Source organism: Cynocephalus volans, chromosome 2, assembly GCF_027409185.1.
Source record: "Cynocephalus volans isolate mCynVol1 chromosome 2, mCynVol1.pri, whole genome shotgun sequence".
In the NCBI taxonomy this organism is placed as follows: domain Eukaryota; kingdom Metazoa; phylum Chordata; class Mammalia; order Dermoptera; family Cynocephalidae; genus Cynocephalus; species Cynocephalus volans.
In genome coordinates, this window is record NC_084461.1 from 58,294,455 (window position 1) to 58,321,301 (window position 26,847).

The 26,847-nt window shown below is 39.8% G+C and overlaps 1 protein-coding gene across 1 annotated transcript in view; it reads left to right on the forward strand.

Annotated features, from left to right (window-relative positions):
* Nucleotides 1–307: 307 nt before the first annotated feature.
* PIK3R1 (phosphoinositide-3-kinase regulatory subunit 1) overlaps nt 308–26,847 on the forward strand; it is an 83,942-nt gene continuing 57,402 nt past the window's right edge. Inside the window, exons 1-2 of the mRNA XM_063088217.1 lie at nt 308–395; nt 10,944–11,664. Of these exons, the coding sequence (XP_062944287.1) occupies nt 11,331–11,664 (334 nt within the window). The 5' untranslated portion in view covers nt 308–395; nt 10,944–11,330. The remainder of the gene's footprint in view (nt 396–10,943; nt 11,665–26,847) is intronic.

Below are 26,847 nucleotides of genomic sequence, written 5' to 3' on the forward strand. Positions count from 1 at the left end.
CCGCAGCTCCGTTCCCCCACCCCCGGCCGCCAGCCCTCAGGCCGGCGCCGTGAGTGGCAGCGGCGGAGGGCGCGGCGCGGGCGAAGAGGGGCGGGCACACGGACGCTGGTTGGCGCGGGCTCGGGGGCGGGGAGCGCGGGGCCGAACCGGAGGCGGGGCCGGCGCCGGGCGCTGGAGCTGCGGGCGCACGGAGAGGAGTCGTGAGCAGCTGGAGCGGAGTTGGAGGAAGCGGTAGCTGCGGCGAGGGCGGCGGGCGAGCGGGTCGGAGCCGGCGAGCACGGATCGGGAACGGCTGGCGGGTCGAGCCGGGTGGGAGGCGCGTCGGAATCGTGCGCTCAGGAGGCCGTCGCTGCAGCGCGGGTCCCGCAGAGGAAGGAAGCCGGCCGGCGGGGGAGGTAGGCAGCGGCGGCGGGTCCGGGTGTGTGTGCTCGGGAGGGGGAGGCGGTGCATACGTGCGCGGCTGCCGCTCTCTTCCTGTCACCAGCAGTCGCTTCTCCTTCTGCAGAGCGGAGCCGGGGAAGCGGCCGGCCGCCGGCCCTCCCCGCCGCCGGCACCCCCTGTGCGCCAGGCGGCATTGCCCCGCTCGCGGCCAACGACGTGCGTGCTCCCGGCCACCTCTGCGCTCCATTTCCGAGCCGGTTCTGCACGCCGCTGGACGCATTCGCGCCCGGAGTTGCCGGCGAGCTCGGGTTGCCCCCACCCTCCGTTACCGCACACTTTCGAGGGTCCCTGCTGTCGCCTGGCTGCAGGTTTCCGGAGCCCTTCGCCGGAGGAGAGCGCCCTGACCCGCCGCTGCCTTTGCGTTAGCAGGAAGGAGCGCTCCCTTGGCCCGCGGCCCTCCAGCTGCTGCCAGGGTCGCTGCCCGGGCCGTTCCCCGGGGCGGGCGGGGCGGCGGGGGTCCCCGGAGCTCGCCCCCAGCCTCCGCCCTCCAAGTTTGCCGCCCTCCTCTTCCGGGGTGGGGGAAGTGCTCCTCGGGGCGGTTGGTCGCTGGGGCCCCAACGAGGCTCTAGGAGCCGGCCAAGCTCAGGCAGGTTGTTGGAGGCATACTGAGTGGAGTCTCGGAAGCTCCTGGAAATCCAGCCTTTTGGAACTCGGGGCGAGACTGGAGGACCTGCCCAGCAATATGGAGCCGGCTGGGGAGAGCAAGGGAGCGTGCAAGCCGGAGCTGCAATATCGTGGGGAATTGTCTGGAAACCACAGCTCTGCCACTCACTTCCCAAGAGCAGAAGCTGCCCCGCAGATCACAAGACAAAGAGAACAGAAAAGCTTGGGCCAGGCCCCCTGCACAGAAATGTACTTTGGTAACCAGAATTCGAGCATGAAATGCAAGGGTGGGAGCGGAATGGCTGTTACATGTTGAATGTAGAATGTGTGTGTGTGGGGGGAGATTCTGCTTCTCGGGGGGCGCCGGTAATAAAGGTCTCACTTCCACTGTTAATCCCCGGCGGAGCTGCAGTGCTGTTGCTGTCCGCGTGCGAGTTCACTCGTTATTTGAGGGTTTCCTGACTTCAGGATTTTTTTTTTTTTTTCTCTGTTCTTTTCCTTTTTGTCAGTGCGAACTACGAATGGATAAAGCAGTTCCGGGTTTTGAATGCAGCGTAAGATTGTCATTTCAGTGTGATGAGGTTCAAGTTTTAGTTGTTAGGCGCGATATTCACAAAGCGTATTGACCAAGGCTTTATATGGAATTATATTTTAATATTTCATTAGCTTGTGTTACATTTTGGCAACCTTAAAGATGGTTAGGTATTAGCTAGGAAAGTTTGGAGTAGGCGGACAGGTTTAATTCTGACACAGGCTGTCAGAGTAATAGATCTTCACATTAGGAATTCGGTGACTTCTGCATAGAGGAAGACCACAAGGATATTTTATCAAAAAGAAAGAAAGAAAGAAAAAGTACACTTCACTAGCTATAACTTTTTGACAGATTACCTGTTCTTGGAATAAACCATTTAAAAGCAAGCAGATGATAGTTTCCTTAGGTACAAAAGTTGCTTAAACTCTAGGAAGTAAGTGTTTTGCTCATTACAAAAAAAAAATACCCTGCGTGATTTTTTTCTTTTTTTTGTACCTCTAAAGTTTGGGAAGGTATGTTGTATGCTGTTTCAGAGTCAAGGTTTGAATTGGAAAGGCTGGTGGGAGAGGTGCTGGATAATGTCACTGCTAGCATCTAGCTTTTTAAGCCAGTTGCAGGTAAGGTAACTGTTCTAAAGGGTCGTAGTACCTATTCCATAGAAAGTATAGATTTTTATGATTGGAAGAAAGTTTTATGTATGTGATACTGGCTTTTAAAGTGTAGTGTGCATTTACTTTTAACTTTCATCTTGATGTGGGACCTGTTCATAGTTGCATAACAGAACCCTGAAATGTATACGCTACTATCTGCTGTTTTATCTGCTTTTTATTTATTTATTTTATTTTATTTTATTTTTTTTAGAAGATGACCTCTAAGGGGATCTTAACCCTTGACTTGCTGTTGTCAGCACCACGCTCTCCAAAGTGAGCTAACCGGTCATCCCTCTATAGGGATGAGGTGCTCATAACACCACCCTTGGCCTTGGTGTTATGAGCACCTCACTCTCCCAAGTGAGCCACCGGCCCACCCTTTTACCTGCTTTTTAAAAATGATAATATCACTGTGTCTTTTCACAACTTTGTTGCTATGTAGTCAGTGTAAAGAAGCATTTCACTTCTCACTGATTAAATATATTGTTTTTCTTTAGCTATTTCTTGAATTTGAATGCCCAAGACATCCCCACAGCGTGAAGTTCATTTTGAGAAACAGAAGTGGTACAATAAGTTCATACTTTGGTTGTTGACAGTGATGATGGTGATATGTGTTTATCTTCTAGAAATGTTGATTACACCTAATCTGATTTTTGAAGGGCTTTGAATCTTAAATGCAAATCTACTGAAGTTACCCAAATTTTGTACTGTTAAAAGCGTTGGCTATCCCTTTAATTAAATTTTTCCTTGAATGCCATGTAACTTTTTAGTTAGTATATTGATTGAAATTTCCTTTCTTCTTAGATAGTTCAGGGGAGTATTGTAAAAAGGCATCCACACTCAAAGCTTGTCCACATGGTCATTAAAACCAGGGACAATTCTAGTTCAGCTTTTATTGCGTTTGCATTTTGTGATTTGCAAAATTTGTTTTATTGAATAAAAGAGATGGTGAATGAGCAGACTGAAAAAATGATTTTATGGTCAAGTAGAATATAGCAGGCTGAGATAATGTTTGCGTTTGGGTTTTTTTCTTTTAATTCTCTCACTTAAGGCATACACAATGCAGAACAAAATGGAAAATGCTTAAGTCTTAGAACATGTGTGTTAGACTTCCCTCTTGCAGTGCACAGGGGAGGCCCTGGAAAACTAGAAAGTCACTTACCTGTGAAAGAGGGATTATCAATTTAGTTTTTATTTTAGAGGGTGTAATATGAATTATATCACAGCTTCTTATCAAAAACGTAGGTTGTAACTCATTTTTAAAGCATTCGTATTTACCGATTTTTTTTTCCCATTCCTCTTCCACCAACACACTAATGTGATTACTTGCCGTGATCTGTCAATACTCTTATTAGAATTACTTGCCTGAAAGAGATGCAATTAAAGGCCATTTCATGTGCATTAAATCAAATGAGCTGAAAAATAGACTATGTAATTACTCATAAACTTGCGTGTTTGGCTTTTGTTAGGTTTTTTTTTTTTTTTTTTTTTTTGGAAAGGGTAGAGTGAGTGTAGTTCAGCTATTACTGGTGGAGAAAAAAAAGTCTGACATAAGAATGTCTTTGAAGATTTTATTCTGCCAGCATTGTTTTCCTTAAAGTAAAATCAAATACCTACCCACAGGCACCTGTTGTCAAAGTAGTTTTTAGGTTAATGATCACCCCAGAGAGTACTGAAGTCACAGGAGTCAGGCCAAAGTGTGACGACTCTCCACCAGTAGGCGTCCGTGAGTTAATAAAGCCAAGGTGCCTGAGCTGGCCCTGTCTTATCCCTTGCCTTCATCTCTGGATGTCCTAGTGGTCCCAAGCCTGGGCTCAGCTCCATGTATGGGGCTGTACCATGAGGACACAGCTGCACAGTCCCTGGAAGGGTGCATTAGTGCTGTCATTTTTTCTTTTCTTTTCTTTTTTTTTTTTTTTTTTTTTGAGGGCAGCCCAAGGAGCAGCCAGGAAACCCTGTTGGAGAGTGGAGAGGAGTATAGTCCCCTAAGTCCCATCCCCTGCCCACCAGCACCCCCCCCCCCACAACGCCCCTCCCAGGTGTCCTTTGCCCTGACCGCTGCAGAGCCATCCTCTTCCTCAGGTAGGGCGAGAACTAGATGAGCAAAGTTCACCTGAAAGCTTTGTCATTTGTCTGTCTATTTACATGGAAAAGGAATTAAGGAAGCAGAGAGTTTTATTTTAGCTGCTTCAGGATGCATTCAGAACTGTTTGCAGCATTTAGAAGTAGGGCAAAAGAAAATTCCTGGCAAATATCTGCTCCTGTTTTAAACATGATTCAGATAACTGGAAGTAAGTGACATTCAATACTAATAGTAATAATACGACGGTTCTTCAAAAAGTTCATGGAAAGATTCTCATCTTTTAATTTCATTTTCCATAAACTTTTTGAAGTACTCTCATAATAATAATAGCACCATCGCTGCAATTTACTAGCTATGAACTTAAGGCAAGTTATTTAACTTTCTCTGCTTGTTTTCTCCTCTGTAAAACGGGGTTAATGGTACCCACAGTGGTTGTACAGAATAAATGAGTAGTATATGTAAAACTCTAAGAACTGTGCCTGACACATAGGAAGCACCACGTTGGTGTTAATTATATTTGGCTCTTATTATCAAGCAGGTGCTTTATGTGGGTAATTTCCATTAATCCTCATAATGACTCTATGAGGTGTAGGTTTGCTTATGTCTTTCACAGGTGTTAAAACTGTGCCACAGAGAGGTTTAAGTAATTTGCCCAAGGTTAAATATCTAGGCACCGATGGGGCAGCTCAGTGCTCATACTAACCTTCTTGCCAAGAATTTTGCAGAACAGCATTGTTTAGAAGAAGCAGGACTTTAGATCATCTCCTTCAGTCCCCTCCTTCCGTATGGCTACCTCCTCAGGTCCTGTCCACTGTGATGATGCAGAGAACTCGATGATCAGCCTCATGGCCTTTTCCAGGTGATAGGATCTGTTCCTTAGGTCCTGGAAGCCGCATCACCCTTTCTCCCAGCCTCCTCGTGGTGACCACAGAGCACCTCGGGGACCTCAGGGCCGAGTGCTCTTTGCTTTGCCCCTCCTGCAGTGCTAAGATGCCACCCCATCACGTTGACTGCTTTCTGAGGATCCCTGTCTCCTGTTGTTTCAGCTGGTCTTGTGCCATTTGCCCTTCTCCCCCAACACCTGAAGGGCTTGAGGGAAGGAATTGGAGCCTACATACCCTTCTTGCCACACCACACACCCAGCGTGTGTGGTTGGTTGATTGGTTTGAAATTAATTGAGATATTTGATATCTGCGACTTTGGGCGTAACCTGAGCCTATCATTTTCGTTTTATCTTAATTGAGATAAAATTCACGTATCATACAATTCACCCTGAGCCCATTCTTTTAATTTAAAGGTAATTCCTTATCTTTACTGGGTGCTATGGTTTGAACGTGTCCCCCAGAGTTCATGTGTTGGAAACTTATCCCCCAGTGCAACAGTGTTGGGAGGTGGAGCTTAATAAGAAGTGATTAGGTCACGAGGACTCTACTCTCATGAATAGATTAATGTCATTATCATGGGAGTAGGTTAGTTAACAAGAGAGTGGGATTATAAAAGCGAGTTTGGCCCTCTCTTGCTTTCGCACTGTCTTGACCTTCTGCCTTCTACTAAGGATGATGCAGCGTGAAGGCCTTCACTATATGCCTGCACCATGCTCTTGGACTTCTCAGCTTCCAGAACTGTGAGCCAAATAAACTTCTATTTTCTACAAGTTACCCAGAGTCAGGTATTCTGTTATAGCAACAAAACGGACTAAGACACTAGGATATTTTAACTCTGTTCAGTTTGATTTTCATGATTTCTAGTATACTAAAAATTGAAAGGTATGAAAGACTTTTAAATAATGATATATATGTATTTTTAGAGACTGCATCCATTTAGGTGGGGAGCTTGCTCTGAGCTAGCACACTGAGGGTGGAAAGATGGAATGTAGAGGAGTGGGCTGCAGGCCTAGGAACCCCTTCATACCCTCCCTGCTTTGTTTGAAGATCCATTTTATGCTCCCACCCAGTGCCAAACACATGACTAGGATATATTCTTGATTTATTTAATGTGATTTAAAAATATCTTTATTCCTGACTCCCCAGCAAGTCTTCCAAATCCTTGTCCTTTGTGAAAGGGGAATGGAGTAAGTCCACAAAGTAAGAGGGCATTTCAAAGAATTTTGTTTGGTTCTTTGCCGAAATTCCCGCAGGTTAGAGGGTTAAATTAAAAGTCTGCTTTAAGCAGTTGTACATTAAGCAGTCATGGATTGCTATTTGTAGAGCATCAGAAACAATTTTATTTTGAGGAACGTAATGAGAATCACTCAGTATCTTCACAGAGACAGAAAATATAGTTCTAATTAATGGGATTGCAGGCAGTCATTAAAAGGGTTGAAAGGCTGGAACAAAATAATTCCCTATAAGGTAATTTTGAATTGTCCCATATGATGTTATATAAGAGTAAGTTAATTTGTTATTTGACCATTGGATTCCTTTATACCTTTTGTTACAGTAACTTATGCATGCTCTAAGTTGGAGTGTATGTCATAAAACTGCCTTGGTTATTTGAAAATATTAAATTGTAGATGATGAATATTCACATATTAAAAACTTTATTATGTGAATAATCAAGTTGCATCTGGGTGGAAATAGTTCAACGGACAGGTGTATGTAGCCATAGAGAATGGAGGCATAGTCTTCTGAATCTGGGAAAGACATATCCTGTCAATTTGGATAGTTTTGGCTCTGAATTGATCTCGGAAGGATCACACACATGCTGCCAAATATGTCAGGCTACTGGGTCTTCTGCAGTCCTGGGGAGAATTTGAGAGTGAGAGAAAAGATAACTTGCCAGGCCTCTAGATGTGACAGCCCGTGGACTGTGAATATATATCCCCCTAAGGAGGAGCTAAGTTGTCAAGAATTGTGCAGTGAGGAGCCCGGGATAGTGATAAGGGGCAGAGATGCCAAAAGGGATACAGGTGGCAGAAGTTAAGCCCACAGAGCAGAAATGGGCAGGATTCCAGAAATGGGCAGGCTTCCAGAAGTGGTGTGCCCAGTATTCTTTTATTCACTAGTTTATGGACTTCTTTGGCAAGGATGCATTTTAATGAAGTCTCTTTGGAAGAAAATTTGCATAGTTGACATGGTGGGTCTTGGGCTTGATGGATCTGCTGCCAAGTTATAATGGCTTCTTTTTGTGGAGGTATGTGAAAGAACCACATACACTATCAGTAAGGATGCTGTCCCACAGAGTAAAAGGCAAACATTCAGGGTTAATCTGAGAGATCAGCTTGCACAGGCAATGAATATGCATTGTTGACACCTCTGATATATGGGGTATCAAAGCAAGTGGAGTTGAGGCAGTAGGTTCTAGTGGTGTTAAAAGTGGGTGCTCTGGAGCCCGACTGCCTGGATCTGAATTCTGGTTCCACCTCTCAATTGCTGAGTGTTATATGGCCAAGATACTAAACTTTCTGACCCTTGTTTTCCTTATATGTAAAGTGAGAATATTGATAGTACCTACTTTATATGGTTTCTTGAAGATTGAATGAGATAATACGCATATAACTCTCAAGAAGTATCAGATGGTGATGACGATGACAATGACTGACATTAAAGTGGGTGTAGCAGTCAGGAGAATGTGTACAGTGTACAGTAGGGTAGAGATGTCTGCCTCCACTGCCTGGCTTAGGTCTTTTTGAACTTTGCCACACACAATTCAGTCCCCACCCACGTGGCTTGTCTGCTCTCCCTCTTCTTTTACAGTATTGCTCTCAAACCACTTACTTGACACTGAATCATGGCTGACCTTGAATTGTTTAACCTGTTCTGTCTGCATCTGTCTTCCTGGCCTTGATTATGGAGTCTCAGAAGACAGGAATGCTGTGTTCTACTTACAATCCCAGAGTCATAGAAGATTTGGGGTTCTTTTTATCAGACGAGCACCCAAAGTTTTGCATAGGGTTCTTCTTATATAGGAAATAAAGTTCTTCTTACAGGTGGCAAAGGAGAGAGAATTTGTAGGGACCTCTAGTTCTCTAACAGTTTGGTTGGGGATTGCTTCTCTGGAGTCTAGCCTCTTTAAAGTCATCAGGTTCCTCAAGTTTGTTTTTCCCTTTGCACAGATTTAGCCTTAGGTAGACTCAGGCACAGTTTTCAGGTTTGTAAGACCCTGACAAGATGTGGGGTCTTTTCTTAGAACAATGTCCCCCGCTAGGTAAGGAATGTGCATAGCTACTTAGGTATGCTGTGAGCAGGAGCTTGCTTGATGTTTGTTAGGGGATTGGGGAAGGGAAAGAGAGAGAGAGCATCATACTTCCCATTCTCTTAAGAATTTCACCAAACTGGCCCACTGGGTGGTTGAAATAGTGGAAGTGCTAAGGAGCAGCTGGCATAAAGATGTACCCAGCCTACTGGTTGAGGATTTTTTTTTTCTCAAAAAGACATACATTGTCAGGAAAAGCCAACAAAAATTTCGAGACAGACTTGGAAGAATTAAATTATTCTTAGGCATATTGCCTGATTTTCTAAGCATTTAGAGATATGTAAATTTTCATGCTCTTTAGAGTTCTGTATCTCTTTTGTACAGAGTACATTAGTACTAAAAATGAGATTTGCTGGTTCTACATTTTTGTGTGAATTTCTGCAGTGAACATTTAATTTGATTCTCGCACTTTCAAAAGGAGAGGCTTTCTTCAAACAAATAATACAGCTCATTTTTCTCACATACTCTGCTATTGATTTAATTTTTTCTCTGACAACTGAAATGCAAAGTAGAGCACTATCCCAAATTAATATTCTTGCTACACAAAGACTTCCAGTGTTTGTTTTTGCTTCTTTTAATATGTAACTCTCCTAAGAGTGTTATTGTATTACAGCTAAGCGGCTTTAACCATGTAAAGTTGAATATTTTACACTTCTGAATGCCAACATAACAATTAATCTATGATTAGATTTTGCTTAAGATGCCTACACTGAAGAGTGCCTATAATATTAAACTTCTAAAGTGTTCCATTCTTCAGAACATATAAAAGCTCTCTTTGATATAGCACACTGAAATCATGTGACTTTTATTTTTATTGCTTTATTGTGCAGCCAGCTTAACTGAAACCTTTAGGTTGCTTTTACTCAAAAGATAACACTGAGAAATGAATGGACTGCAAAGTGTATATGTTTGCACACTGTCTTATCAGACATCCACTCTGAGTTACTAACTCTCTAACTTAGATAGTCTTTGATGCTTTAATTCTTCTGCCTCTATCATGTTTAAAAATAAAAAAGAAAAAGGAAAACACTTTCATTACCCATTTCCTCCTCCACTAAGCTATCTTTATAAAGTAATCTGTGGCAACCATTTCTTCTTCCTCTCTGATTTCTTAACTGCTTAAGGTCTAATTAGTATCCTCACTACTGGACTGGAATCTGCTTCCTCAAAAGTCAGTGATGATTGTACGTCAGGCAGAGCCCCAAATTATCTAGCCTTGACTCAGTCCCCCTCATCTGCAAGCCACTGCAAGATTTGGTCTTAGGGATCAACTTTTCTTTCCTGAACCCTTTTATCCCGTTTCCAGGAGAATGCATTGTCTTTAAACCTTGACTTTCTATTCTCAGTTGGATTCATTGAACCTCAACGTTTTGTCCTTGGATCATTTTTTTAACTTAATTTTTTTTTCCTCGTGAGCTCCTCTATTCCATTGAGTTCAGCTTGCCTTGTTTGTGGCTCATTAGCAAGTCTCTAGTGTGTTCCTCTCCTGAATCACAGAGCAGGTTGCAGCCAGCTACTGGCTCTCTTGCATGTGGATACCCAGTATCTGGTCTCCTGGCTTCCCTTTGCCTGATATTGGTACAAAAAATTATTCTCATTAGTTCAGGATCAGGCACCCTTGGCTCCTCTTTCTCTTTCTCGCCCTGCATTTAAGCATAGACCACATCCCACTCATTGTCTCTCTGCAATGTCTCTTACTTCATTCCTCCCCTTTCCACTCCTGCTGCTGGCACATTGGTTTGTGCCTGGTGGCCACTTGCCCAGACCGCTGCAAGGCACCTTTCTCAGCTTTCCTCACCTCTGTTCTCTCCCTCTGCCAATCTCTCCCACGCACCATGGTTAGACTGAGATTCCTCAAGTGCCGTTCTGATCCGGTTGCTCCCCTTTCTCCAAGCCCTTTCAGTGCTCTCCGTTGTGGACTGAATTACAATCACAGGCATGTGCGATGTCATACGGCACCTGCCTATCTTTCTAACACGGAACTCACTGCTCCCTCTGGCTTCAGATGGGTCGGACTGCCTGTTCTAGCTCTTCCCAGAATGTGACATTTGCTTAGTCACTTCCCTACCTAGGATCATGCCACACATTCCATTCTCTTGTCATATTCCTGCAGTAGATATGGTCTTTCCCTCTTTAGAACCCCGTAGTATTTAGTTTCTGCCTCTTATGGCATTTACCTAGTGTTGTGATTCCTTATGTACCAATCTTATCTCTGAGACATTGCCTCGTGCCAACACTCCTCCCGCCCCCACCTAGTGTTCTTAGAAGGCAGGGACTGTCTTAGTAATCTTTGTTGTGTATAATGTGTCAAGCAAAAGCACACTGGCCTGTGTACATCTGCCAAATTGATTAAGGACTTGTTGAATGGAAGTAGAAATTGAGATTCACACAGATGGCAAAGTGTGATGTTCATTCATAAGTTTTATTTTTCCTTTGGTAGGTGCAGCTCACGTGTGGAGCGCAACAGTAAAATCAGACGACAGATGGGCAGTGTGACAAGAGTGTCAGAAAGGATTGGTCCTCGATGTAAGACTCAGCCTGGAGTCAAAGTGTTGACAAGTTGCTGAAAAGGAAGCCATTGCGAGGACTGCGGCACGTGGGAAGAAGTGGGGCCCTGTCTTCAGCTACACCATTGATGGAGGACAGATGGACAACCGGACAACCAGTCACCTCTCCTCTTAAACCTTTGGAGAGTGGTCTTTTGTCCCCTGCTGGACACATATTAGGAGTTTTAACACACTCTCTGAATTCTCTCTTTATAAAAACGTAAAGTTAGACTGCAGTGCACAGCCAGACTCTTCTATTGCATGGTAACAGATTTGCAATCATGAGCGCCGAGGGGTACCAGTACAGAGCGCTGTATGATTACAAAAAGGAAAGAGAAGAAGATATTGACTTGCACTTGGGTGACATATTGACTGTGAATAAAGGGTCCTTAGTAGTGCTTGGATTCAGTGATGGACAGGAAGCCAGGCCTGAAGAAATTGGCTGGCTTAATGGCTATAATGAAACCACGGGGGAGAGGGGGGACTTTCCGGGAACTTACGTAGAATATATTGGAAGGAAAAAAATCTCACCTCCCACACCAAAGCCCCGGCCACCTCGGCCCCTTCCTGTTGCACCTGGTTCTTCGAAAACTGAAGCGGACAGTGAACAACAAGGTCAGTATTAATGAGAGATGGTTTAATGACTTTTTTTTTTTTATCTTTTTTCTTTTTTATAAAGAAAGCGTCTTAGGTTTGGATTGGGCTGTGATGCTCTGGGCAGAAGTCATCTTGGCAACTTTACCTGAATTGATATATGGTGCATGAAAGTTTGATCAGTCATTACACAGCTAGAAATTTGCATTTGTGGGTTTGGGGGTTGTTGTAGAAATAGGGAGATGATATCTGAGAACCTGTTTAGTGAGCATCCTTAACCACTATCATTATAGTTGCCTTTGGATTAAGTATCTCTTGTATTCTTATTCTTGTAATTGGTATTATATATCTAAATAATCATTATGGGAAAGTAGAGGGTAAGTCTAATATAAGTATATTTAATGTTAATATGATATGTATGGAAAAATGTGGAGAGCAATAAAATGACCACAGAACTCAGCAGAGAAGAAACCATTGTTTTTATAACCCGGTATCTACCTCTTGGTTTCCTCTCCAGGAACACTGGCTGAAGCTGAAACCCAATCCTGTAGTTAGTATAAAAGTAAAGGGATTTCTCTTCCCCCATGGGCAGTGTCATTTGTAGCATGGATGCCTATAGGTTGGCCTTCATGAAGGGAAAAAATACACTGAATACTTTCCTTAAGTGGAAACCACCTTCATTCAAAACCTCTTATAGCTTATTGGAGATAGTCCATGCTGGAGCTTCATGCACAACTGTCTCTTTAAGGTTTTCTTCTGTTCAGTATCATAGAGACAAGCCTTCTGCTCAATTTTGCTGTTGCTAGCTTTGTCAAATACTGCTTAACTTACTAGTAAATCTCAATCATTTTTTTCTTGTATGTTTTTTTTCCCCTCTAGGGACTAAGGAAGGATCAGGAGGCTATGTTTAAAATGGGTGGGCCTAACAACAGTGGTTACATATTGAGTAAAACTGACTGGCAACACAGGGTATTTTGGAATAGATTCTGATAAATAATGTGTTATGCCTTCTTTAACACTGGCTTATCTGAACATAAGTGAATGAGATAATGAGAGTAATGAAGCAGAATGCAAGTGGTAAGAGTTGCCTTTCTGCATTAGGTAACAATAGGATTGGGAATATTGTGCAAAAGTCAAGGAATTTACTAAGGATAACTGAAGAAAAGCCCTTTTATCTCCACCAAGCCTAAAAGGGAAACTTATTTAGTAAACATTATACCATAATTTATAAATAGTGTTCAAATAATATCCTTTACTGTTCAAAAGCAAAAGTTAATTTTTCTTTGCAGGCGAATCAAAAACCTTGACTGCACATGTGTATGTGATTTTGTCAACCATTGTATTTCTTGTAGTTTAACCTAGCAGGTTGAAAACATACATAACTGTTTTTCTCCACCAAATTACATATTTTAAACTTGACATTTTGTTTTTTTTTTTAGTTAGAAGCACTTCCTTAAGAAGGCTAATTTCAAAAGGAAAAATTATTTAACTTGTCCTCATAAAAAAATCTCAGTTATTTAGAGAAGATTATTTAAAGGTGGAATAAGAGTACCTTGCAAGATTAGTGATAAAAAGATTTTATAAAAATTGGTTCTAAACAAAATTTCACTTGATAATTGCCATCACGTGTAAGTTTGTTTGGATATTGTATACAGAAAAGCAAGTCTTTCCTACAGGAAGAATGATTTTTCTCTTTCATGTAATGTGATGACAATTGAGATTTTTAACAGCTTTTTCTTTTTCTTTTTATACATGGAAAGGTAGAGTAAAAATGAAGATTTTTAGCAGAATTCAAGAAAGAACCCATGATAATGTGCATGAAAGTATTAGAAAGCAAGAGCCTGAATATAAATGAGAAATTAGGAATAACTAAAAGGTTGAAAAGGCAGTGTAAGGGGGGTGTTATGTGGGAAGTATAATACTAAACATTAGATTTCCTAGAAATGTTAGTCTTATGTTCTAATTTAAATATGATTCCTATGAAGTGAGAATTCAATAGTTCCTATGAGTTTCATGGTAAATATATATGGAAAGCCATTGTAAAAGACAAGTGGTTTGTGTTGGAGCCTGTGAGACTGGTTTCTTTTGCCTAAGTGCATATTTATTTGAAAAGATTTGGCAGTGACAAATTATGTGAAGGCCAGAAAGGATGGCTCTTTTCTTACTGTAATTGAATTCTTTAGCCCTTTTTTTCTTTTTACTCCCCGCCACCTGACCTAGCCTGTTTTTCGTGTTTGGCTATCTTTATTTGATTTAGAAGGCTGCCCCCGAGGTCTAAGAACCACAAACAGTTCTCTTTTGTAGACCACTGGCACACCTCATTAGAGGGCAGCAGGGTAAATAGAGGGTGCCTGGACCTGCCTGCGTGCTAATCACGTGTCTCTTGCATCCTGCCAGCCTTTCTACTTTCTGTCTTTAAGAGAAAGTTATCATTAGATTCTGGCCAAAAGTAGACTCTGTGTGACAGGCTCCTCCCTGTATAATAGAACCCACTTTTCCAGTTGGCTTTGTGTGTTCCTGGAAATAAAGTTGTGAAGTTTAACTTTTAGGGAGAAAGAGAGTCAAAAACCCGTGGCTCACTTGGGAGTGTGGTGCTGATAACACCAAGGCCACGGATTTGGATCCCTATATAGAGATGGCTGGTTAGCTCACTTGGGAGAGCGTGGTGCTGACAAAACCAAGTCAAGAGTTAAGATCCCCATACTGGTCATCTTTAAAAAAAAAAAAAAGAAAGAAAATCTGATATATAGCACCTGTCGGGAGAAAGTACTTTCCACCAATGTTTTGCATATAGGTTTTTAGGAAGCTATTTGCAACCTGCCCCTGTGCTTTTCCAAAGTATTTATTATCTAACCTACTTTATAATTTACATGCTGTGTTTATTGTTTAATGTCTGCTCCCTCTGTTAGATTGTAAGCTCCAGGAGGGCAGGGGTCCCATTGTCCCAAGTATGTGGAACAGTGCAGTAGGTTCCCAGCAAGGCAGTGAACATGTGCTGTCTGAAGCTCATCATCTCACCATTTCACATTCTGCAGAGCTTTTGAGATTAGCCACGTGATTTGTATGTCATGTGCAGGTATACAAGGCTTCACAGTGCGTCCTGCTTTGGGAAATAACAGCCTGTTAGTCACATCATTCACATCTGAGGCATCCTGTAGCCTTGGCCTTAACCATTGCCTGCTATGACTCCAGAACTCTTATTTTCTACCTCAGTGTTCGGGACAGGTAGTTCCACTGGTAGGAATGCGGGTTAAGTGGATAGTGCGTATAGTAATTAAGCCCAGTGAGTGGCAGGTGTGTCATGATCGGCGCATGGCCTTGGGGAACAAAATCTGTACCTCTTTTTAACTCCTTCCTTTTGTAAGGGGGCCAAAATTGCCTATATGAGGATCATATTGATTCATTTTCCCCCAGCCCAGTAAAGCCCCATTTTACCATCTTTGGAGAGAATCTCTCCCATGTTTTGTTCAGGTGAAGGGTGTGATGGGTATGCAGTGGTTGTTATACTTCTTAGGAGAGGCTGCTGTTGAGAGGCCATCCCTGGGCTCTTTCTGCCTTAGGCTGTGCAGATGCTGGCATTCCATTCTCCAACACAAAGCCCCATTCAACCAGGATCTGAGGAAATGGGTCAATTGGAGGTGGGGATTTAAGGATAGGGGAATAAAAATCTATTCTTCTCTTTCATAAGTAAGCTACCCAGTGGGGCTATATCTCAAGACAGTGGTTTTAACATGCACTTTGAGATCCTTCAATTAATGTAAGACTAATGCAGAATATTTAGACTAGTGAGATTCGGGGACCATGTTAGTTTGTTGTAGAGCATTGAAATCTAACTTGAGAGATTGCTTATTAGTTTGAGTTCATACCTCCCTCTATCCCTGACGCACACACCTATCCCCGCCCCCCAATGCAGGCTATGACTGTGGGCCCCAGCTGGTTTCACATATAAAATATAAAGTACCCATTTGGCCTATATTAAATTTTGATCAAAATCCCTTCTAAACAGAAACAGAAAACAAGCCTGCAATTTGTGTTTGTTTTCCTATTATTTTTACATTTTTCACACTCAGCATTCAAGTGTCCCTCCACAGTTGTCACTCCTGTCTAAAACGCAAGGTTGTAATAAATCACATAAATTGACTACACTGTACAGAGGTCACAGAAAATAGCAACCTTATCCCAAATTACACACCTTTGCTGAGCCCAGCGGTCATAGCACATGGCTGTCTCCTTGAGGCAACAGAAATAGTGCCCATGCAAATAATTTGCTTTGATCATTAATTCCTGCCTTTACGGACTCTGTTTTATCTCAGCATATGTCTTCTGATAACTTTCTCTGCCTTCTCTTCTACTTAAGTGAGATGTAGCTGCAAAGTTGGAAGACTGTCTTGTTAACCCCCCAAGTGCTGGGGTAAAATGTCTGACTTGGGATGCTGATTGCCTGTTCTGCATCCACTAACCACTCTGCTTTTGTGAGAAAGTAGGGCCAGTTACAGGATTTTTGAAGACGAGGGCTTTTGAGCCCTGTTTTTAACTTCTGACCCACCAGAAAAGTTCATCAGTACACTATAGAGATTTTTACCCAGGAATGAAAAGTGAAGTGTTTGCCCTTTGTGTTTTAATAGGAAAGGAAATATATTTCTAAAAGATATAATCAATATAATTGATTAAAGAGTGAATCTGGAAAAAAATAAATGTCATAATTATTTTTGGTGAAATCAGATGAGCCTAACCACTTCTCTTATGATCGTGGAATACTGTATATTACTGATGTATTAAGTAACATGTTATAGCACAGTTCTCCCTCTCATGAGCACCAGCGTTTATATTCTTGCTACTAAATTCTTGATTAGTTAAAATATTTTTTATTGTTAATTTTAAATTTAGTTACTTTTTTCCCCAGAAATGTGTAAGAGGAAAGAAATAACTCTAATTAACAATTTATATATCTATGGTTATTTGAAAAGGAAATTGACATTAAGAGAAAGGGTTCTCACCTTTATTGCTTTTTAGCAGGAGGGTTCTGTCCCTGAACTGATGTGGCCATGTTAGGAATTTTCAGGCAGACCCTGAGGGACTGATGAGTAGGGGGACTGCCCTTGGTATTCCCAGAGAGGAGAGGAAGTTATTCCTCCTTCTCCCAGTCTATTATTTGAAAGGAATGACTAGATGTTCTTTCCTGGAGCTGTGGTTACAGTCTTCAGGGTTACTGCTGTTTGAGGAGAAGCTTTCTGCCAGATGACCAGAGTCCTTTAGAATCACAGGCTGATAGGCAAGTCATGTTTTCTCACTTAAGTGAGATAATTGTTCAGATGCTCTCATTAAAGCTTCTGGCTTTAGACACTTCTTTCTGTGTTCTTTTTTCCAAAATAGGTAAAGGGTCCAGTGTCTGTACAGCCTAAATAAAGCCCTCACACCTCTGATTGGAACAGAAGTTACTTGAGTGGATGGAGGCTCTTTTGTTTCCTAGCAACTCAGTTAATGTTGATGTTCTAATAAAATTTTCTTTATCATAAAAATAGAACTCTTTAGGCTAAGCGTGTTTCTTTTGTAGCTTAGTTGTCAGTAGATTCTTTGATAAGTTTGATGTCAGTCTTTTCTGCTTTCTAGGTGAAGGCATCTTTGTCTGAAACAATAGAAATTCTGTTTAGTAAGCATTTCTTTAGTAAGTCTGAGTTTGAGAAAATAAACATTAGAAATTCTGACATTCAACAACATATGGTGCCTTACATCTGCTAAGTAGCAGCCAAAAAGAGAATTTTGTACCTATGGCAGATAAGAATGCCAAGTATGTGATGCCGTTTATATATTCATGTTTTGTTTAGTAAAAAACAAGCAAACAAAAAAAAGATGTTAGCAGTACAGCTGGCTATTGCATATGAGTGTATCTTTGTTGCAACAGATTTTCATGGGGAAGGACATAAAATTGGTCTGAAGTCTGAGACAGAAAAATAACTTGGTGTGACAGCTAGAAATGAGAAGCTTAATTACATGACAGAGTATATCTTAATGTTTGGAGATCTTGATTGAGTTTGTAGCATCCAATATGAAAACAGTCCTTAGGCATTCAATAAAACTAATCCAAAAAGAGGACAAAGTGAACTAGAAATTGGCTTTATTTCAATTATTTGGGTACAATTTCCCTAAAATGTCAAGTTGTTTAACAAAATATTATTCAGAATATTTTATAAATGTTATTCCTGCTTACCAATTTATGTAAAGAACCATGATATGTTGTTTTTACTGTGATAATTTCATGCACTATATGTACGAGGGTACTTCAAAAAGTTTGTGGAAAGATTTGTATTATTTTTTAGTTCTGTTTTTCCATGAATTTTTTTAAGTACCCTCACATAGTACATGGGATTATCATAGTAGAAATGTTATTAAAATAACATTGCAATTAAAACAAAACATAATATACATTGTTATATAATGTATAACATAATATATATTGTTAAAATATAACTTTCCAATTAAAAACAAAACAAGCAGAAGAGCTTTCTGTTTAACTGTGTATGCAGAACTTTCTTCCATCGGCTTGATGCCACCTAAATTGTGGCTGTCACTTTCAGGAGTGCCTTCTCTAGTAGTTCTCGCTTGGAGGTTTTTGCATTCATGTTTATCTATTCTCAGTTTGTAGCATGTATTATGCAATGCTTATAGATTATCCCTTCAAAATTTCATGCATATTGAAGTTCTGACTGTGAATTTATTAGTGTATTGCAGGAGACTATTTGTAATTTGATGACCAAATCTCATATCCATGATAGTAAAGAATATAGGCATAAGTGAAATATGAATCTCTGATATATTATTTGAGTCAGAAATTCCATTCCGCCTTGCTTCCTGTGAACTCTTTCGCCCTTCTAATCTTAGTGTTCTCTAATTGTAAAATGAAAGGTTAGAGGCTGCCTCTTCCGAGTTTTGGCTGTGTTTTTGTTTAAACCTCTTGATTCTTACTCATAAGAATTGATAGAGAAATAGAATCCAGAAAAGTTTAAGTTCTCACTAGTAGTGTTTCTCCAATAATTCAACCCAGAAGCCCTGTATTTGGGAAGTAAGGAACATAGTGAGAGGATTTATGTGGGGGAAACAAGCTAGCGTGGTTGGGAGGATGTGCTCACATCACTTCATTTGCAAGGTCTGATAAGAGGCTGGTTTGTGGGATTATATTATTGCTAATGAAAGTGCCCAATTTGTACCAAGATTTTTCAGATCTACATAGTGTACAGTTTTAAGATATATTTCACCAGTGTGAAAATTTATATTCTACCTCTAGTGGTGGGTACTCAGCAATTGCTGACATCTAAATTGGTTTGAGGGCTGGCCGATTAGCTCAGTTGGTTAGAGCATGGTGCTAATAACACCAAGGTGTCCAGGGTTCCATCCCTGTACCAGCCAGCTGCCAAAAAAGAAAAAGTTAAATTGGTCTGAGACTCTTCCAGTTTCACACGTTACAGTGCATTAGTGAATTAAAAGATTCATGGACTGCCTCCTTTGTACTGTATTTGTGCAGCATAACTAACTTTGTTGACATGATATACAGTCAGAGATCCTAGGGATTTGTGTAGTGGGTTTTTTTGTTAACTTTTCCAAGGTAAGTAGAAGGTGATGGTTATAACATTTGTTTATTCAGGTTATAAAGTTTTGTTTATTCAGACCTTTTCAAATTTACCTACGAGGTAATATGTTAGCACAGGCATTAGGCAAGGCTGCATTGTGAAGCCAGCATGTGACTGTCCAGGGTGGTTATCGGTGTCTTCCAAGCTTGTCTCTGAAGAAGAAAACTGGCCTGATGCTCTTAGACTCAGCACTTGGAACCAGCGCCACAGCAGGAAGAAGTCAGCATTGGTTTCCACTTGCTACTACTAGTGTTTGGTAAAATGCAGTATTCACAATAACTTAAAGGTGTTAATAAGATATAAATTTTCATGATATTAGATGTTGTAATAATAAAATATTAACTTTTTAACTATTATGTATCTGCATTAAACACTGCTGGTTTTATTGTTATCCTCTTTTTTAAAAATGATTTTTAGTGTTTAAGAATGTTGCTGCTTTATCAGGAAACAGTTCATTTGAAACATTTCTTTTTATCCCTGTGTCCTAACTATAGAAACATATTTGAATATTCTTGTCATTATTTTTTTATAATTTCAGAGCATTTTACAACATTGTTAACTAACTTAAATCTTACCACATTCTCGCAGGTAGCAAAAAGTAAATTTTTTAGTTTTGAAGGAGAGGTATTCAAAGAGGTTAGAGCAAGATGACGTTACTGCTAGATAATATTAAATATCAAGTGAATACCAAGGAATGAAATATAATAAGCTTGGTTAGAACATATCAATGTATTTAGTATAGTTACTGTCCCACACTTTCTCATGGATCTATTTGTGTCGAAAATACCTTTTTCAAAATGAACCTTAAGTTTGCAGACTTACTGTTTGCCAAGCATTCTGAGAGGCATTTTATTGGCATTTTTCACTTGGTCCTCACAACCACCCTGCAGAGATGGCATATTATAACCATTTTCAACATTAAGAAACTGAAGATGAGATGACTGCATAAATATTTTAAAAGAAAGGAAATGCCCTACTTAAGGGACATTCACAGGCTTCAAGAACACCTGGGGTCAGGGCAGGACAGGACAGGACATTCATGTGGATCTTGTTCAGCAGTACTTTGAGAAGTTGTCAGTAACTGAATTCTACTTTTTGGGTGGTCTTCTATTCAGTTTGTTTTATCTGTTAAGTTTCGTTAGCTTATTACATTCATACAACCAGAAAAAAATTACCTTCACTCTACATGTGACCTACAACACTTTCTTATGTCTGTTAAATAATTTATTAAAGGGTTGAATTAGAAAGAGACTGATAAGGCCGTGAAACTAAGACCAAGTTTTGGGTATATGTATGTATGTACAACTTTCTTTGTTTTTTTTTTTTAGGAAGAAAGATACCTCAATCAGATAACTCAAAAGTTATATACCATTGATACATAGATTTATCTTTCATTTCTGTTATTTCTGAAGAAATTAAAACTCTGCCTCAAATGTTTCCCTGACTTTCAGATTTTTTTATTTCTGACTCGAAATTTTATCATTTTGATTAAAATGGAGCACAGGGTGGTCATTAACTGCTTTTGCCAAAATCCTGAGGGTATCCAGAATAAGAATTGTGTCTTGGCATGTGGATAGTGGATGCTTGAAATTCATAAATACTAGAAATCTTCAGTTGACACAAATGAATGTGAAATCTTGTACCTGAATTATGTCAAGGTTAGCAGCAAATGCCATTTTAAAAGACTGAGCAAATTACTAAATTGCTTTGAATGTCAAACCTTATTTCTCAGGAAAGTTGGCCACTTCCAAGTTTATAACATAAACATTATGTTTCGCTTACCTGAATTCCAGGGACAGAAGGGTAGATGAGGGCCAGTGAAAAGCACAGGTGAATTTTATTTCTAGATGTTAAAAGAACAATGAGACATTGGTCAGATGTAGTCTCTCAAAGGCAGCGAGTGCCAGCAAAACTTCTTGGTTACTCTAGTTTTGCTTTTTTTTTTTTTTTTTTTTTTTCAATTGAAAAAGAAACTTATTTAAGAGTTAACTGAATTAAAAAGGCCTCTGACTAGTAGTTCTGACAGCCTCTTGAGAGTCGCCAAGAGAGCCTCTTCTTACTACAGTCTCTAAGAAGACAGAAAACAAACACACTCAGACACTTAGAAAAACTAGAACTAGCGGGGAGAAAGTCTACTGTAAACTCAACAAAACCAGGTTTAAAAACACAATAGAAAAAGTTTTGACCACCTAAAAATAGCTAGGCAGACCTATGTCCTCCCTTACTCTCTGCCCATAATTCAGAAAGGGCCTAAAGCAGCTGTCCCTAGAATGTTCTTCCCATCCTGTCCCTTATGTTCCCAACAGTGCCTTTCTTTTCAGTAGAAGGCCACAGTTTAGAAGATAAAGAGCCAGAGCTGGGAGAGTGGGATAGGGGCTATTACTGTCATACCCTGAGAATGTTACTCCACAAAAGTAAAGTGTTGAAGGTGAGGTTGAGTTGGAAAGACCTGTGTTAACCAGGCTTGAGTGCTCTAGGCAGTCATTCATGGCATCACAAAGTCAGGCAGTGAAGGCCTGGAGAGAACGTTTTTCTCTCAGGCTAGCAAAACCATGTTAAAGTGAAAATCACTTTGAGAATTGGCCTGGGAACTATTCATCTTAACCTGCCAACTAACATTAGGTCTGAAACCAGCACCCAAGTGGATGAAGAGTTATGTTCAGAGGAAATACCAGGTCTGGAAAGATCTCTCTCCTTGTTTTGTGATGAATGGGAAAAACCTTAATGAGCCTACTGAAAAATTTTGCTCCATAAAGGAAAGGGGAGATCATATTGAAGATTGGAAAGAAGAGTAGACCTCCAAAAGTGATTATGTCAAGAAGACAGGGCCTTCATGCAAGAGGCAGAAAGCAGTTAGATGAGTATGAGTTGAAAAGACAATAGATGGGGCCAAATGGGAGTGAAACAATGTACAATGTTAAAGACTTAAAAATTTTTTTTTTTTTTTTGGTCTTTTTCGTGACCGGCACTCAGCCAGTGAGTGCACCGGCCATTCATATATAGGATCCGAACCCGCGGCGGGAGCGTCGCCGCGCTGCTAGCGCAGCACGCTACCGAGTGCGCCACGGGCTCGGCCCGAGACTTAAAAATTTAATAGCACATTAACATTCATAGCAGAGGTGGTAAAGAGTAGAATCGACAAAGCTAAAAATAAATTCTGTGTTGTGAAGGAGAAATACAGAAAGAGCTCTTCCAGAATCAAAAAAAAAAAAAAAAAAAGATTAAAAATGAGGGAGAGGATGGTAGAAATACAGAGAGAATATCTAACGTAAATTATAAGGGTTGGTAAACCAGAATCAAAAAAAAAAAAAAAAAAAAAGATTAAAAATGAGGGAGAGGATGGTAGAAATACAGAGAGAATATCTAACGTAAATTATAAGGGTTGGTAAACACGAAATTATATCAAGTGGAAAAGGACAACGTAAAAAAAAGCTTTCATACACGCGTGCAGATTTGAAAGTGGTCTCTACATTTTTCGTGTTAAATCATTGAAAGGCCACCTGTATATATGTTTTGGCATTTTGAAAAAATTATAAGAATAATATTAAAGTACCTTGCCAAAATATCTGGCAAGATATTTACTACCAAGGGACAAAATTGACTTCCTTTCCCTTTGTAGCAGTAAATGCCGAAAGATACTAGATCAATTTCATAGAGTGTTCAGGAGGAAAGATGGTGATTTAAGAACTTAATGAGCTGCCTCCTTACATGTGGAAAGGCAATTGAGAGACTTTTATGGTAAGAGCAGAGAAAAGATATACTAAACCTATCGTGTCACATAGGACTTAAAAATTGCTTTTCATTCTTAAGATTTGTAAATAGAAAGGCATAGGTTAAAACATAATTCATTTTGGTTAACTTACAGAGTAATTGCCAGAAGAATAAAACTATAAAGCATGCATTTTCTAAATACCTAGAAGTACGGTGCATGTTCCAAAAGATAGACAACAAAGAAAGTAAAAAATATTGACGGGAAAAATGCTTACTATGTATGAAAACTTTAAAGAAATACATATATAAGCATATATATGTACATATGTGTATGAGGGTACTTTACAAAGTTCATGGAAAGAGCAATATTTTTTAATTCTATTTTTCCATGAACTTTTAGAAGTACCCTCTTAATACACATACATATATAAACACAAAGCTGGGTTTATACCTATATTTGTGTGTTCAACACATATTATGTGCCAGGTGCTGTGCTAACATTTTACTACAGTAACTTGTTACATTTCACAAGAACTTTATGACATTGGACTTATTATCACACCTATTGTAAAGATAAAGAAATTAAGTTAATTTAAGTGATGGCCCAAGGTCACACAGCTAGTGGAGAAGTTGGGATTTGACCCCAAATGATCTGTCAGCCCAGTGACCCAGTGCTCTTAACGCAACTGTACCACACTGGCATGGCCTGTGGGTGGTAATGTTTATACTGCATGCCGGACACTGCTTACTCCTGGTCAGCCAGGAGGGTACCCTGGAACCAAAGGCAGATGACCCCCTGGTTCCCCAGTGACCTGCAATGCAGTCTGATATGGCAAAATGAGTTAAACAAGCAAGTTTTTCCTCTCTCAGGAAATAGACCCAAGTAACCCTAAAGAGAGTGAAGCAGATGTGTGAGTTATTCTTCCTTACAGCAAAAGAACCTCATCAGAAAAACAGGTTGAGAAGAGGTGATTAAAGGACAAGTTTGTTCCCTCCACATGTTGGAACCCATGAATCTTAATGGTTAAAATATTAACCTTCAAGTTAGTTTTCACTTGGCTAGTGCTTCTGAATGTTATATATAATATAGATTTATATAATGTTGCAACATTGGTGTGTGTATATATAATGCATATGGACATTAATGTTGAATATAAATGATATATAAATGTGTATTTATATGTAATATATATGAGATGTTATATATAGCATATATCTGATAGTGTAGTACACGGTGACATAGGAAAGTCATTGTTGGGCACATTATGCAAATACTTCTTCCTAACTGACACTGCTGTCTAACTGAGAGCACTGTGAAGGATTGAAAGCTAGCTCTCACTTGTTACTTTACTAGCTTTCATTGTTTGGAATTACATGCACAGTTACAATGTAACTGTCACTTGTGGTCTAATCTTCCTCTGAAGGGAAACTTGAGAAATCTGGTCAGCTTTAACATTTAGAGGAAGTTTAAACATACTGGAGCATAAAATTCACAGTTGTTTAGCTGAAACTTCAGTTCTTGTCAGACCACATTTATTCAGCTCTTCTGTAATTGGAATCACCTAACTTTGGCCCTCATTAAGGAAAAGTTTTACAGGATGCAAAAAAATGTTGACTTGTGTTTTCTTGGCCAGGAATCTGAGTCTATGCCGCAGACTGTGATTTCTCTTTGCCTATCACAGTGCGGTTAAATAAGTGAATTGTCACACTTAACTGTTTTTATTCCCTACTACTTTTGGTGAATTCCAGTCTAGTTATTATACCCTTCTCGTATGTTGAGTGATTTATATTCTTGAACTACAGGAGTGAAAACCTTTCTATCTTTGTTCCTTTCTTTCCTTCTTTCTGGTTTTGTTTTGCTTTGTTATAGTCTAGCTGTGAGACTAGTTGCCTGTCATGTACTCTAGAAGAGAAGGAGGTCTGTTTTACAATCATCTTTTTCCAAAATACAAAATCAGTGTTCCTCCCCACCTCTCAGGCAACCCTACCCATTCCATTTTCTAGAACACACTTAAGATATAGCTGAGGCATTTTCTTAGTTAATGGTAAGTGTATCGATTCAGTGGATCCCTGAGGGACCATCTTGTAGTTGTCACTTTGAAATGTTTTAAATTTGATATCCTAATAAATGTAGGTAGAAATCTTCAGGTTATGTTGTCTCACATTTAATGTGTAGTTTCCTAAGAGAAGCAAATGGAAAGGGTGGGGGTTAATACTTACAATAATTAAAGCTTCTTAAAATGAGGGGACAAATCTTTTGTTTATAGGAGTTGCAAAGAGGAGAGTTGATATTTAATGGTCTTGGCAAAGGTAATGTAGGTTCTGATTAATTTTGTTACCTTATTCTGGACCTTTCATTTATGGGCATGTAGTTGACTATTTCCATGAATTTTTGATTTGCTGAAAAGGACATATTTGTAATTTTACACTAGATGCTGCCTTTTCCTTTTCTTAAATACATGTAAGTTGAAATGTTTTAACTGTGAGATGAAAGGTTTGAGATTTCTTCAACATGACTCTGTACACTTGCAGACACATGATGAGCATTTGTTTTGTGCCAGGCACCATACTGTGAGCTCTCTCATGCCACGTTAAACCAATCACAGATTCTGAAAGCAAATATATATATTTTTACAGTTATTAATTTTATTTTGCTATATTAGGGTATAACTGACTTACAAAGAGATGTGGGTGTTTAATATTTACAAATTTGATGTGTTCAGAGATAAGTATGTACCTGTTAATCCATTATCAAAATCAATCCCATAACTTATTCATCACTCCCCAAAGTTTTCTCCCATGTATTTTTGTTGTTGTTAGTTCTGCTTTTTTTCCTTTGTAGATCACCAAAGATAAAATCTACCCTCATAGCAATTTTTAAAGTATATAATACCATATTGTTAATCAGATGCCCAATATTGTACAGTAAATCTCAAGAACTTAATTATCTTGCCTAACTGAAACTTTGTAACTTGACCAACAAGTTTGGTTCTATTTCCCTTCCTCTCAGCTTTTATCAACCACCTTTCTACTCTCTGCCTCTATGTGTTTGACTGTTATATTCCACATATATGTGAGGCCATGCTGTATTTTTCTTTCTGTGTCTGTCTTATTTCACTCAATAAAAACAAGCACTCGATTTAAAAATGAGCAGATGATAAACCACAGTGAGATATCACCTCACATCTGTTAGTATGGCTTTTACTAAAAAGACACGTGCTGCATAATTTCCCTTATATGTGAAATCTGAAAAAGTCAGACTCATAGAAGCAGAGAATAGAATAGTGATTACCAGAGGTCGGGGTGGGGTGACAAGAGAGTTGTTGCTCAAAGAGTACCATGAAAGCAAATATGAAATAAGTATTAGGAAACAGTGGACTGTAAATTGTAGACATTTAATACAGTCTCACATTTCTGTAATCTCTGCCCTCAAAGATTCCAATTACCTTCAACCTAATTTTAAAATCTTACAGGGCTGGCCAGTTAGCTTACTTGGGAGGGCGTGGTGCTTAATACCAAGGTCACAGGTTCAGATCCCTGTACTGGCCATACACCAAAAAAACCCCAAACAAAAAAATAAAAATCTTACGGATATAAATATTAAAATATATTGCTTTATTGGGGCTGGCCAGCTAGCTCACTTGGTTAAAACACAGCCTTATAACACCAGGGTCACGGATGCTGATCTCCATGCTGACCAGCTGCCAAAAAAAAAAAAAAAAAAGCTCAATTGGCCAATACCTTATTATTTCTGTCAAAATCATGTACTTGAAGCACATACCAAACCAGAGATTTATATGAGATAATTTGTATGCACATTTACACAAAGTGCATCAGCTTCTTTTAAAGTTTACTTGCAGTAAAAAAA